This window comes from Heliconius melpomene, chromosome 5 (assembly GCF_056956725.1).
Source record: "Heliconius melpomene rosina isolate 202511_hmr_F chromosome 5, ASM5695672v1, whole genome shotgun sequence".
NCBI classification, from domain to species: domain Eukaryota; kingdom Metazoa; phylum Arthropoda; class Insecta; order Lepidoptera; family Nymphalidae; genus Heliconius; species Heliconius melpomene.
Window position 1 is genome coordinate 3180552 of NC_140393.1, and position 12920 is coordinate 3193471.

The window sequence follows — 12920 nt, forward strand, 5'->3', positions numbered from 1 at the left end:
CAACATAATAGAGGTAGTCTTAGCGTGGGGGCACAAGCGTGAAACTGTCAACGCAACCCTTGTGGGTTCGATTCTCACTCCGGGAAAGAAATGTCTTCTTGTCTCGCACACAATGCCAAACACACAAAACGGGGGAAAATGGGGAATGGAAGTGTCTTAACTCTAGGTTCCCCGATTCCCTCTACTTTACCCTTCTATGCGCAAGATACAGTATGAAGCTAAGAAAAAAAATTGTATTATTCATAGATTTATATAGATTTATTGGAAAAATCGCAATTCTATCAATATATCGAGATGGTAACATGGGTATTATAACATAACATCACATATTTATCTTTGGGGAACTACTTAGTTTGAGGAAAAAAACGCCGGTAAATACGTTGGCAAGATATATGATCGACTTTGTATGTATGACGTCATCATGACGTTACTGGAAATTGTCTGTCACTTTAGTTATGGGTTCATTCTCTTAAAAAAAAAATTGTTGATAATATTGAAGAGGCCAGTCGTGGCACAGGGCCATAAAGTGTGAATGTTAACGCGATTGGTTATGGGTTCGATACCCACTCGAAGAAATGAAATATTTAATAAAATGTATATTTTCATTTCTTTTGCCTGGTGCCGCCACTCAACACGCAATGCCTCCAGATTTCGACAGAAAGTGGGGAGCGGAGTGTTTTGAACACTAGGCTCGCTCTATCCTATTTCATATGAGATACAGTGTGAAGTGGAAAAAAATATATATTTATCAACACTAGTTAGCGAAATCGTTTGTTTTCATTAACGAGAACGTAAAAAAATATATATAGTGGATGAGTAAATGCAGAAGATATGCAAAAAGATAAAAAATATAGGTATTTTCGTATGCACCTAGGTAATATACATTTGTATATTATTGTAAATCTACCTTAGCCCCCTACTTTTAAGGCTAATTTTTTCAATATATTTTTTATATTGTAGAACTTGAAAAAAAATATATAAATAACGGATACATATATTCACATGAACAATATACCTGTTGCTATGAAAAGCTTATTAGTCTTTCTTCGAAGCTAACAGTTCGATTTCCGATTAGAACAAATATTTGAAATTACAATATTTTTGCAATCAATGTTTATTAATAATGATTTCGTTATGGGTACAAATATAACTTAATAATTATTAATTGTAGTTATTTCTTCGAAAAATACAATATCGGGAGGTTCCAACAATATTTTAAAGCACATCTACATAACTATATACTTGTAATAAAATCGTAACGAATCGATGTCTGTACATAGAGATTATATAAGAAAAAATCTAATTAGGGACCTTTTGTAACCTAAAAGAACCACCAATATTTTTTTTGGGTTTGTCTGTGCGTTTGTTCAATCTAATCTCAGAAACAGCTTAACTAATTCATTTGCAATTTTTATTATTGTCGAAGAATTGAAATATTTAATGTTTCATTTCTTAGCTCTGGCTAAGCGCGGCGTTAAGTTACTGTAGAAAGATTGCTTTGTGTAGGACACAGCGTGAAGCTAAAAAAAAAATAACAATTATGTAGCTCAAGCGGGCGAAGCCTCGAACGGATCGCTTGTATTTAATATGTTTATAAACAAATATATTAATCACGGACCGTACTCTGACATATTATTATATAGATAATACAAAAATATCAACATAGGTATAAAAGTAGCTTGTACTCAATAAAGATTATTAAACATAAATAAGCGTCCAGTATAGCAATCTCTGACTTGAGGTTTTTATAAGTGTTTTTGCTTTACGGTTAAACCAGTTGCTTTTGTGTCGTGTTGCGAGACTGTTGTGTTGGGAAGTTAAATTGTAAGTTAAATTATAAGTTAAATTGTATTTAAAATTTAGTTGTATTAAATTTAGTTAAAGCTGTAGGTATCAGTAAATGAAAATATTCGTTAAATTTCTATATATATATGCATATTTTATTTCGATTATTCGTTTTAAGCGCATCATATCTCAAAAAGAAATAACGGAATCCTTATAGGATCACTTTGTTTTCTGGTTGTGCGTCTGTCAAGACAGCCTTTTGTCAGTCAAAGTAAGAGCTTTTAAGCATTATTTTTGCTATATTTTGTATGAAATTTTCCGTGTAATCCAAACCTATAGAGTACTTCCCGTAGATATACGCACCCTATGAAAAGTTACAAACACCATAAAAAAAATAAAGTAATCTAAACTGAAAATTTCTATTTATATTACAGATAAAACTCTTACAAAGTTACAAATGTAGTTAATTTAATACAAACGGAATGCTAACGCTAAGAAACTTAAGTTTGTCAACTTTTATAAGCTGTACTTCTCGTGCTCATACAATCCTGACTCCCACTTGACCGGTTTTTTATTATAATATATATAGGTAATTACAATAGTTTTCAAAGGAAGCTTTTAACAATTATTTTTTATAGAGTATCGCAAAAATATAAAAGGAATTCAAGTCTCGATCGAGCTTTTTATTATTTTTAACGGTATATAACAGTTTTATTGAACTAACGGTGAATTCGATTACGGTGTTTTTATTTGTTAAACAACGTAAGTGATAGTAAACAGGAAACTTTGCTAAATAACATGAAACTTCCTATTGACTCGTATCCTGATTGTGCTTTATTATTATTATGCTATTAAATAATAGATCAGTCGAGGCGCAGGACCACAGCGTGACTGTAGAAGGGTTAGGCTGTGGGTTCGATTCCCAGTCGAGGAAATTAAATTTTAAATATTTTCGCTTTGGTTTGGTGTCGAGGCGAAGTGTAGCGTTGAACTCCGCAATGCCACCAGAATTCGGAAGAAAATTGGTAATGGAGTGTTTAAACAATAGGTTTCCTGTCTGTACACGGAGGATATATGAGAAAATCAATTTTTTTAATTTACAAACGTCTACTACGTACACAAAAATTATATATTTTTTTTATTTTTTTACTGTCGTGCTATGGCTAACTTCCTTTAATATTTAGTGTACATTTTATTTCATTCGGTGAAAAATAAATTTTTCCATATATAGATATTGTTTTTATAGTGAAAAAGTTATTAAAAGACGAAAGTTATTCAGTACAGTAAATAATTGTGTAGTTCAAGCGGGCGAAGCCGCGAGCGGTTATTTAAGTCACTCGCTGACGCGTCACAACGGCTATAGAAACATCTTCGCATTTAATAATTGTTTATAATCGATTTTTTATATTGTAAAGTATTTATAAGATTCTCTCGAGAGGTTTACTTTTTATGGGAAGTAAGTAACATATTCATATGTAAGTAATTATTTTAAGAAAAGCCTTAAAGGTCAAAACAAATGTATACATAAAGTTTTATGATCAACCATTTTATTGTACCCTAAGGGAACCAAAGCATCTAACGTAATTTCTAAGTTATGATTCCTTTTATAAAAGCTTTTATAAACTTTATAAGCATTGAATCTTGGAAACTTATAACTCACTTTCCAAAAACAATCAAAGTTAGTTTAATTTATTTAGGTACAGCGTGGGTGTGTTCTAACATAATATTATGTTAATATGATATAAAAAATATTAGCCTAATCTATATATATAAAATCGAAAGGTCACTCACTCATCACGAAATTTCAGAAACTACAAGAGGAATGTCAAATTTTGCTTAGGAGTTATTTATAAGACGTAGGTGCTCGCTAAGACGGGAATCTGCAATATTCGACTTCTAAGGGGTTGTTTTTGGGGTCGAAAGTTTGTATGAAACTTCGTTACTACAAATGCTAGGAGTCTCAAATTTTGCATGGACGTCACTTATAGGACGTTACCTACGTGGAGACAGTAATTAATAATAACGTAGTTCACGCAGGCGAAGCCGCGAGCGGGCCGCTAGTTATATATAAAATTGTTTTTTTTTTATATGATGAGAGAGTATTGTCACAAATCTCGTTGGTTCCTTATATTTTGTGCATTTAGATACGTACATTACAAATACCTGTATGCTATCTTATCTTAATACTAGGTTCTTAGGTTCCCTTCGCTCAAAAAAATATCTCCTCTCACTTCTGTTTAAAATCCTTAACTATCAACATTTCCCTTCTTATCTACGCTCCCGCTTTACCGTACTTCCCACTCCCACACGCTCTAGGAGGTCTTGTGTCATACCGATGCTTGACATTCCGAAGAGTAACACCAAATTCCTGCAAAAATCCTTCTCAGTCCATGCTGCATCCTTGTGGAACCAACTCCCTAAAGCCATCCAGAGAAGCCCATCCATAATCTCCTTTAAATCCAAATTAAAAAAATATTTTCTTGGTTCCCTAAGCCAGTAGATCTTGAAAAATTTTTTAACTTTATTACCGCATTTTCATCTCTAATATATATATTATATAGTGTATGTATATTGTATATATATATATATATATATATTATATCTATGCAAGTATGTGTGTATATGTATTTATATATGTATATATATATTTTAGCTGTATTTTGTTACTAGTATATAATTTTTAATTTCTTAAATTGTACGTTGTGGTGCTCGCTACTCACTCATCCACTTCCACTGGTTGACTGGAAGAGATCTCTTATAGAGATAAGTCCACCTTTGTACACGAAATGTCTTTATATATTGTTTATGTAATTTTTTTAGTGCAATAAAGAATATATACTATTGTTTTTTACGTACAAATAACATATAATATTTACGTACATATTTATATTATTTACATATTAGTACAAATGCAATAGATAGTTTTCTTGCCTGATATCCTTGACATGTGGTCTAGTGTTTAGCAATAGTAAATGTTGAGCCGGAAGATTGTTTCCGATTCGATTTTAGTGACCATGTAGCTATGTATTGTGACACAATAAAAATATATGAAGTTCTTTTCATTTTAAAAATAATTAAATTATTTATGAGGCATTCGGTTATTTATGGAATCGAATCTCACTCAGGGAATTTGTTTTTTTTTTTAATATATTCATTTCGTCGGAGAAAAAGTGCGGCGTTAAGTCAAAATGTCTTGAAAATTCGGCAGAAAATTGGGAACGAAGTGTTCGTCGTTTTAGCACTAGGCTTTTGCTACCTACCTTATATGAATGAAGTATATATAGTACATATAGTATGAACCTAAAAAAAGACAGAAAAACACCCGATTGTGAATGCGAGGAAAATGCACGCAGTTTTTTTTTTGCAGTTAGAGTTTTCGTTGTACCTACGTTGTTTACAATAGGAATGAAAATTTTAGATAGCACTATATTTTCTTACAATAGCTCCCAATAATTTTCTTACAGAAGGTATGTAGAGTCGGAACACTCTGTTCTTCACTTTCGGCCCGAATTCATCAAGTAGCGGTACTCCATGTCTCTCTTTGTCATATTATATTTAAAATGAAAATAGTTAACTTAATAATAACTATTTTTATCATCGTCGAAACCAAATCTAAAATTATTGTTTACCCAATATGGAAAAGCAAAAAACGTGGCTTCCCACCACTGACCACACTCAATGTCTCTAAAATTACCTTTAAGTGGAGACCCTGTATAAGAATGATTATATTTAGTATAGGTTTATTACCTTCATATGCTAAGGTTACACCAAGGTCCTGGATAATCATCTAATGACTCGTATAGGAAAACAATAAGCCACATCAGGATATGATTTGATGATTATTACTAGTACTTAGGTAACGGTAATGGTGATGTACTGCTTTTATTAAGGTATTTTCTTTTGTGCCGCCTAGCCGATCGTCTATAATTACTGTATGTAAAACTAGTAGGTACCCTACAACTTCGCTTACGTTTCCCCATTTTAAGTATAAGCAAAACCTATAGTAATTACAAATGTAGTATTATAATGATTCAAATGAGAATATAAATATAACAAATACCCTAATAAGAAACAATCACTTAATAAAAGTAACCACAAAAGTAAAAATAATAATAATAAGAAGAATAGTCACTTGTGAACCACAAAATTCAATAGGAAAGAAAATATACTATACATAACACTAACCTTCAGTCTCTAATGGACGTTTCTCCGTCCTGCATCCCGCTTCTGAAGTGAAAGAAACTCCTCACTGGGTATATCTATTAAAAACGTTCACTTTATTATTAACACTTTCTATTTAGCACTGGCACTTAAACACTTAACACTTAATAAGTTTTGCTCAGAGCCTACTGGCAATAATACAACGTTAGGAAGACTGCCCTCAATTTTGCTTTCATGGTGTTTGTATAGTCAAAATCCCTCCAAAACGGATGTAACTCACATTCATAAAGAAAATTTCAGTGCTGCCATCACTTATAACATATTTCATATTAATAATATTTAATTGTTCCCTAAATTATTCTTATTAACAATATTTATTTTAAAATTATAGGTAATATTCTAAGAAACTGTTGCAAATATTAAATGAAGTAGAAGAGGTAATGAATCAAAACGAGACTTCAAAGAATTATTAAAGAACTAAAGGGAATTATCTAGCAGTCTAATAACAATATCCGATTCTGTTCTTTTCTGTTCTGTTCTTTTATCTCGGATCCGATTCTAAAGAATTCATCGGGCAGAGTAACGTTAGCGATCCTTTTCTTTCGGTCGCCGCCAGCCTTAAAAAGTGCCAGCCAGTAATTAGAGTCGTCCATAGGTATATAATATCCTCTATAGTCATTATTTCTAACAATATATGAACAAATGTATCCCATTTATATTTTTTATCTTCACTCATACCAATATCGTAACGACTTATATTTATTTAATACAACTTATTCAAATGTACTTATATTATCATTTATTTTACTATAAACTCATAATGAATACTACTGCTAACAATAAGTAAATATTTCATAGAAAAAAACATTACAAACTTATATTAGTAGTCCATTTCATTGAAAATGAGTAAAAAATGCCCGCAAAATTTATGTTTGCCAACTTATAATGTACTAAATTGCACTTTAAATTGGGACACATTAACATATGCACTACGAGTATATCTATCTATAGGTGAACTATGCAATAACTTATTACCTATTCATCGGTAACTCCTATGACCTCACTGATAAAATATTTATAGCCGATGTATGTAATAAATATCGAAAGGCAATTTGAACAATTCAGTTTAAAAACGTTGTTTACAGTGCGGCGTTGAGTTACGCAACAAGGAGTGTATGAGAAAGATAATGTTATATATTCTCAGCTTAGTAGGCTCCCATTATAGCAGCAGCAATAAAAGTAGTTTTAGGATGTATGTAAAACCAAATATATCTTTATTTTAATATAAGTAAAAAGAGAGTATAACAGGGCCTCTAGGTTCTTTAAGTGGCAAATTGCCAAGGCAAGGTCCGAGCATATCGCCAAAATCGGCGAGAAGCTTGAGAGCTACCCGTCCGGAACTCACCAGTTTTGGGCGCTCTCGAAGGCAGCACTCGGCAACTTTAGCCAGCCTTCGCTTCCGCCTTTACGCACGGGGAATGACATCTTGGTCCATACGGCGAAAGAGAAAGCCGATCTCCTGGGCGCTCTCTTTGCCTCGAACTCGACTTTGGATGACCAAGGATCAACGCCGCCGACCATTCCGCGGTGCCAGAGCTCAATGCCTGAGGTTAAGTTCAACCAAAAAGCTGTAAGGCGAGCTCTGTCCTCTTTGGACATCCATAAGTCGAGCGGGCCAGATGGCATCTCTCCCTTAGTGCTCCGTTCTTGTGCTCCTGAGCTGACACCGGTGCTAACGCGTTTGTTTCGGCACTCTTACTCAGTCGGCGTAGTCCCAGATTCATGGAAGAGCGCTCTTATCCACCCGATCCCGAAGAAAGGCGATGGTTCCGATCCATCTAACTACAGGCCTATTGCCATTACCTCCCTACTCTCAAAAGTCATGGAGAGCATCATCAATAGGCAGCTCTTGGTTTATCTAGAGAATCACCGATTGATTATTGACCGTCAATATGGCTTCCGCCATGGTCGCTCCGGTGATCTTCTGGTTTACCTTACCCACCGTTGGGCTGCGGTTATCGAAAGCAAGGGAGAGGGCCTGGCAGTTAGTTTGGACATGGCGAAGGCCTTTGATCGAGTGTGGCATGGGGCGCTCCTTGCTAAACTGCCATCCTATGGGCTTTCCGAGAATTTATGCAGGTGGATCGCCAGCTTTCTCACTGGGCGCAGCATCAAGGTCGCTGTCGACGGTGTTTGCTCCAACCATATGCCCGTGAACGCTGGCGTTCCCCAAGGCTGCGTGCTGTCCCCCACGCTGTTTCTTCTGCATATCAATGACATGCTGGAGGATCCTAGCATTCATTGCTATGCAGATGATAGCACGGTGGACGCTGTTTACTCCGGCCGCGCAAGTCTTTCTCGGGAAAACGCTGAACAGTACCGAAATAAACTTGTATCTTCTGTTGAGGCATCCCTCGAGAATATCTCTTCATGGAGTGAAAATAACCCCCTGTTTAAAATTTAACCCCCTGAAGACACAGGTTTGTGCCTTAATCACAAAAAAAACCCCATTTATCGTATCGCCAGTCTTTCAGAACACTCCCCTTTCAGCCGTGCCCAGTATCAGCATATTGGGCCTTAATGTTTCGAGTGACTGCCAGTATCGCGATCATCTGGAAAGTAAGGCCAAGTTGGCCTCGAAGAAACTGGGGGTCATCAATAGAGCGAGACGGTACTTCACGCCAAAACACCGATTGGCCCTATATAGGGCCAAGGTTCGGCCACACATGGAGTACTGTTCTCATCTCTGGGTTGGTGCACCCCAGTATCAGCTTGACCCATTTGATCGCATACAACGTAGAGCTGTTCGAATCATTAAGGACCCAGTAAGCTGTGAAAGGCTTGACACTTTGGCTCTGCGTAGAGACGTCTCCTCGCTGTGCGTTCTCTATCGCATTTATCATGGTGAGTGTTCTGAAGAACTGTTTGACCTGTTACCTGCCGCCGAATTTTCTAACCGCACAGCACATCACAAACTTAAATATCATCCACACCATCTGGATGCGTGGCACTTCACTACTGTGCGGTTTCGTAGGAATTTCCTTCCACGCGCCACCGAACAGTGGAATAGCCTACCCGCGGCAGTGTTTCCAGGTCGGTACGATATGGGTACCTTCAAAAAGCGCGTCTATCTCCACCTCAAAGGCCGGCAACGCACCTGTAGCTCCTCTGGTGCTGCACGGGGTCGTGGGCGGCGGTGATCATCATCAGATGACCCGAACGCTCGTTTGCCTTGTCCTTTTTCCATAAAAAAAAAAAAAAAAGTAAATATTTAAAGATATAAGGTGAAAAAATGTTTTAGGCATAACTTAGTCTTAGTTCTAGAATAAAAATTTAACATTCTAAATAATAATAATATGTAGAAATTTTATATTATTCGTTTTTAATTAAAAAAAAAGAACAATCACTTATGTTGTTTTTATTATTATTATTATATATTATTATTATTATATATTATTATTATTATATATTATTATTATTATATATTATATATTATTTAATTTCCAGAAAAAATGGCCGTTACGCAAGCACTGGTACTGCTATTGTCTCTCTGGTCGGTATTGGGTCAGAGGCCTCAATTCGCAGGATCTAAACCTATAGGCTTCCCAGATGTAGCGAAGCCTGCTAATGCTCTTGGAAACAAGTGAGTTTATAAGTCTTTATTTAAATACGGTAAGCTTAATTATGCCAATACAAAAAATAATACTTGTGTATCCATTTTTCACGCTTCTCGCTGTATCATGTATAGAGCAGAGGGAAATTGGGAACCTAGTGTTACGGATCTCCGTTCGAATTAACACACTTCGGAGTTCCACTTTCTACAATTCTAGAGGAATTGCGTGTTGAGTGGCGGAACTCAACGCCACGCCTCGACATCAGAGCGAAGAAATGAAAATATCAATTCATGTCCTCGAGTGGGAATCAAAACCACCTGCGCCCCGACTGGCATCGTTTTTTTTTTCATTTTTATTAAAATTTTCATTAGACCCTTTCTGACAGGTTATATAAAATCAATGCTACCAGGTAATTTCAATCCATTTCAAGTTATATAATTGATATTATTGATATATACTAGAAGGATAAATAAAAATTAAATAAAAATTAAAACATTTTATTTACAGATTCGGGGAAGAGAGTAATTTAGTATTACCATTAGAAGCAAACGGCGATCGTGCTTTAGTAGAGCGTATAAGCAAAATGCCAGTGGACCAGCAGCCCTTCTGGTACATCAATTGGAAAGCTTTGGAAGAAAATAGGAAGAATCCTGTCTCATATAATCAACGACCCAGTGTCTTCAATGACCCAGGTTTACCTAATGCCAGTCAAAATGCACCCAAATCGGATATTAGCTCTAGATTTAATAATGATGTACAAAATTTTAATAAGGCACAGGCTCTACGTGAAAATTATAGAAATTCTCATTCAAGATATTGATTTTTATGATTTTTTTTAATCTTTATAATTTTTAATTAAGTATTAATGCGAATCCGAATTGTTCATTGAAATATAACTTGAGAAGCATTATTTTTTTTACAAAATTTAATAGGATTTAATTTTTTCGTATTTTTTATGTAATGTATCACTTATTGGTACAGTAATCTTTTACAATTTAACTCTACGCAAAAGACTGTTAATTGGTATTCGTATATAAATATAAGAAAGAAAAACAAACATGCAATCCTTTCTTTTATACTTTTACTATAAACGAAATTAAAGTTTATTCCATAACATTTTTTTCATTGATTTCCTTTTCATGTAATCTCTTATATAAGTATTACTATAATGTAAGGCATAAAATAAAACAAAAATATCAAAGTAATAAAACACATTATATTGACTTTTAAATAAATAAACCTTAATTAATACTAAGCGTATCCTTACAGCTACCTTAGATAATATATTAAAATAGCAAAATGCATTGTTACATCTAAAAGCTAACAGAATGACTTGAATTTGATCGAAAAAACTTACTTCTACGACAACCATTATTATTTTCATTGAATTAAGAAAACCATAAAAAGTTCTATCAAAATATTTTGGTTGTAAAAATTAGGCCTAAAGCACAGCCTTATTGAAATCTTAATACATCACAAAGTACTTATTGTTCATATCATAATTATATTAATAGTAGTTAGATGTCATTTTTAATGAACCAAAAACTATAGAATCTTTTAAGAAAACAGAAATATCAAATATTATGTTCGGTGCTTTTCGATACTATCGATATTCGATATGCGATATTTTATTTTGTTTAGTTATAGACCGATATTATTTATTCAAAAGTTACAGAAATTATTGTAATAACAAGTTTTATTTAATTTACAGATTTTGATTGGTTGGTTAAGATTGTATTATTTGCTTCAATATTATTTATTCTTATGTTTGAAATTATACATTTTTCTTTGCCTCTTTATCCAAAAGGAACTAATCAAATATCATACATAATATTGAAATAAACATATTAATGTTAATATTTTCTAACAAATTTCATGTTGTAAATGATAATAAGAAATACAGTAGTATTTTTGGCATCGTTAATCATAGCAGTGCGCATTCCTTTAACTCATATACGTTGTATTTTATTTAACTTATTATATTTAGTTTAATCTGTTTCTCGTTACTTCACAGTAAAATTACAAAGTAAAATAATCCATAATTATTTCATTATTGTAAGTAACTTGAATGAAAGTAATACATAAATCGGCAATTTTTATAGAAAAATAATGAATTGACATTTGAGAGATTATTAGATTTTTTTTTATATTAATCAATTGAGAGAAAAAAGAAAATATTTTATAAAAGAAAAAAACATAATCTGTATAAGAAAAAACTCATTGTGAGCACACTCCCTGAGCAATCTGGTAAGTACGACAATCACAAAATATTTATTAGAAAAATATCAATACATGTATGTACTCAATGTACTAAGAAGTCTTTTTATTACTTACTAATTCTTATTTTCACTCTTTCAAATTTTCAAATATCCCACAGATAAAAAATGTAATATCCACAGATAATAAATATTTCAACAGAATAATAATTTTAAAATATTATTATTGCTGTCATAACGCACGAAAAATTTAATAGATTTACAAAATAAAAAATCTAAAAAGAAAACAACAGTTCTTATAAATTGGATTCCATTTTAAATATTCATTACCGTGCGATTATAGTAAAGAGACAAAATGCCAAAATGACCGAAATTTTGTTTATATTTCCTGAACTAGTGCTGTTTATTGAAGGTAAGATGACACTTTTGTAGTTACAAGTCTTCTCAGAAGCCTCGTTGCTCATCAATTCGGTGAAATTCGGGTAATTGTGTATTTGAATTGGCTGAAAAATAAATATAATTATAATAAATCTTTTTTTTACATGACATTTAGTTTTCACGATTTTCAAATAAATCTAAATAAAATTACTATATCTATAAGAAAAGAGTGCAGTCTTAGATTAAAGCACGTAGACAGATTCTCATATATATGGCTAACATATACCTAATTCGTTATATGTTATAGCTTTACATGACCGCAAAGTCTAATTAAGCTATCGATTAATACTCAGTAGGTACGAAACGACGCGTTATAATTGTACTAACTCCATATTCTATCCATTAATAGACTTATGAAAGTGAAACGTATGGGTATTTGAATTATTATTACATATCATTACTTAAGTTATTAGTTTCGAACTAATTTGAAGCTAATTGTAGGAATAATAAAACTAAAATTTATAGCAGTGTTGTGTTTTACTGTAAACATGATGGTTGTGGGTTCGATTCCGTCTCTTATGAGAATGGGATATTTCCATTTCCTCTCTCTGGTAACAGAATAAAGTAAAGTTAATTTATGCTATAATTAACGCGTAATGTCAGAGACATTTTTTTGGATTCTATGTCTATATTGCTATATGCGACATCTTTATTTCGCATATAGGACAATAAAAAAAAGATTTTTAGTGGTCGATTATAAGAATAA

The 12920-nt window shown here is 33.2% G+C and overlaps 2 protein-coding genes across 3 annotated transcripts in view; one reads left to right on the forward strand and one right to left on the reverse strand.

Moving 5' to 3' along the window:
* The first annotated feature begins 1673 nt into the window (after nt 1-1673).
* On the forward strand, nt 1674-10674 carry LOC146538918 (uncharacterized). Its single transcript, XM_085185368.1, has 3 exons — nt 1674-1824; nt 9454-9589; nt 10068-10674. The coding sequence occupies exons 2-3, from the start codon at nt 9459-9461 to the stop codon at nt 10378-10380; spliced, it is 444 nt and encodes a 147-aa protein (XP_085041494.1). The 5' UTR covers nt 1674-1824; nt 9454-9458; the 3' UTR covers nt 10381-10674.
* An 82-nt stretch (nt 10675-10756) lies between these two features.
* Nucleotides 10757-12920, reverse strand: part of LOC146538919 (MOXD1 homolog 1-like) — a 66240-nt gene continuing 64076 nt past the window's right edge. For both annotated transcript variants that reach the window (XM_085185364.1, XM_085185365.1), the window contains one exon: nt 10757-12279. In XM_085185364.1, coding sequence (XP_085041490.1) covers nt 12103-12279 — 177 coding nt within the window. In that variant the 3' untranslated portion in view covers nt 10757-12102. The remainder of the gene's footprint in view (nt 12280-12920) is intronic.

Coding starts and splice junctions, on each gene's coding strand:
- LOC146538918 (XM_085185368.1), top strand. CDS start 9,459: ATGGCCGTTACGCAAGCACTGGTACTGCTATTGTCTCTCTGGTCGGTA. Junction 9,590..10,067: donor GCTAATGCTCTTGGAAACAA/GTGAGTTTATAA, acceptor TTTTATTTACAG/ATTCGGGGAAGAGAGTAATT.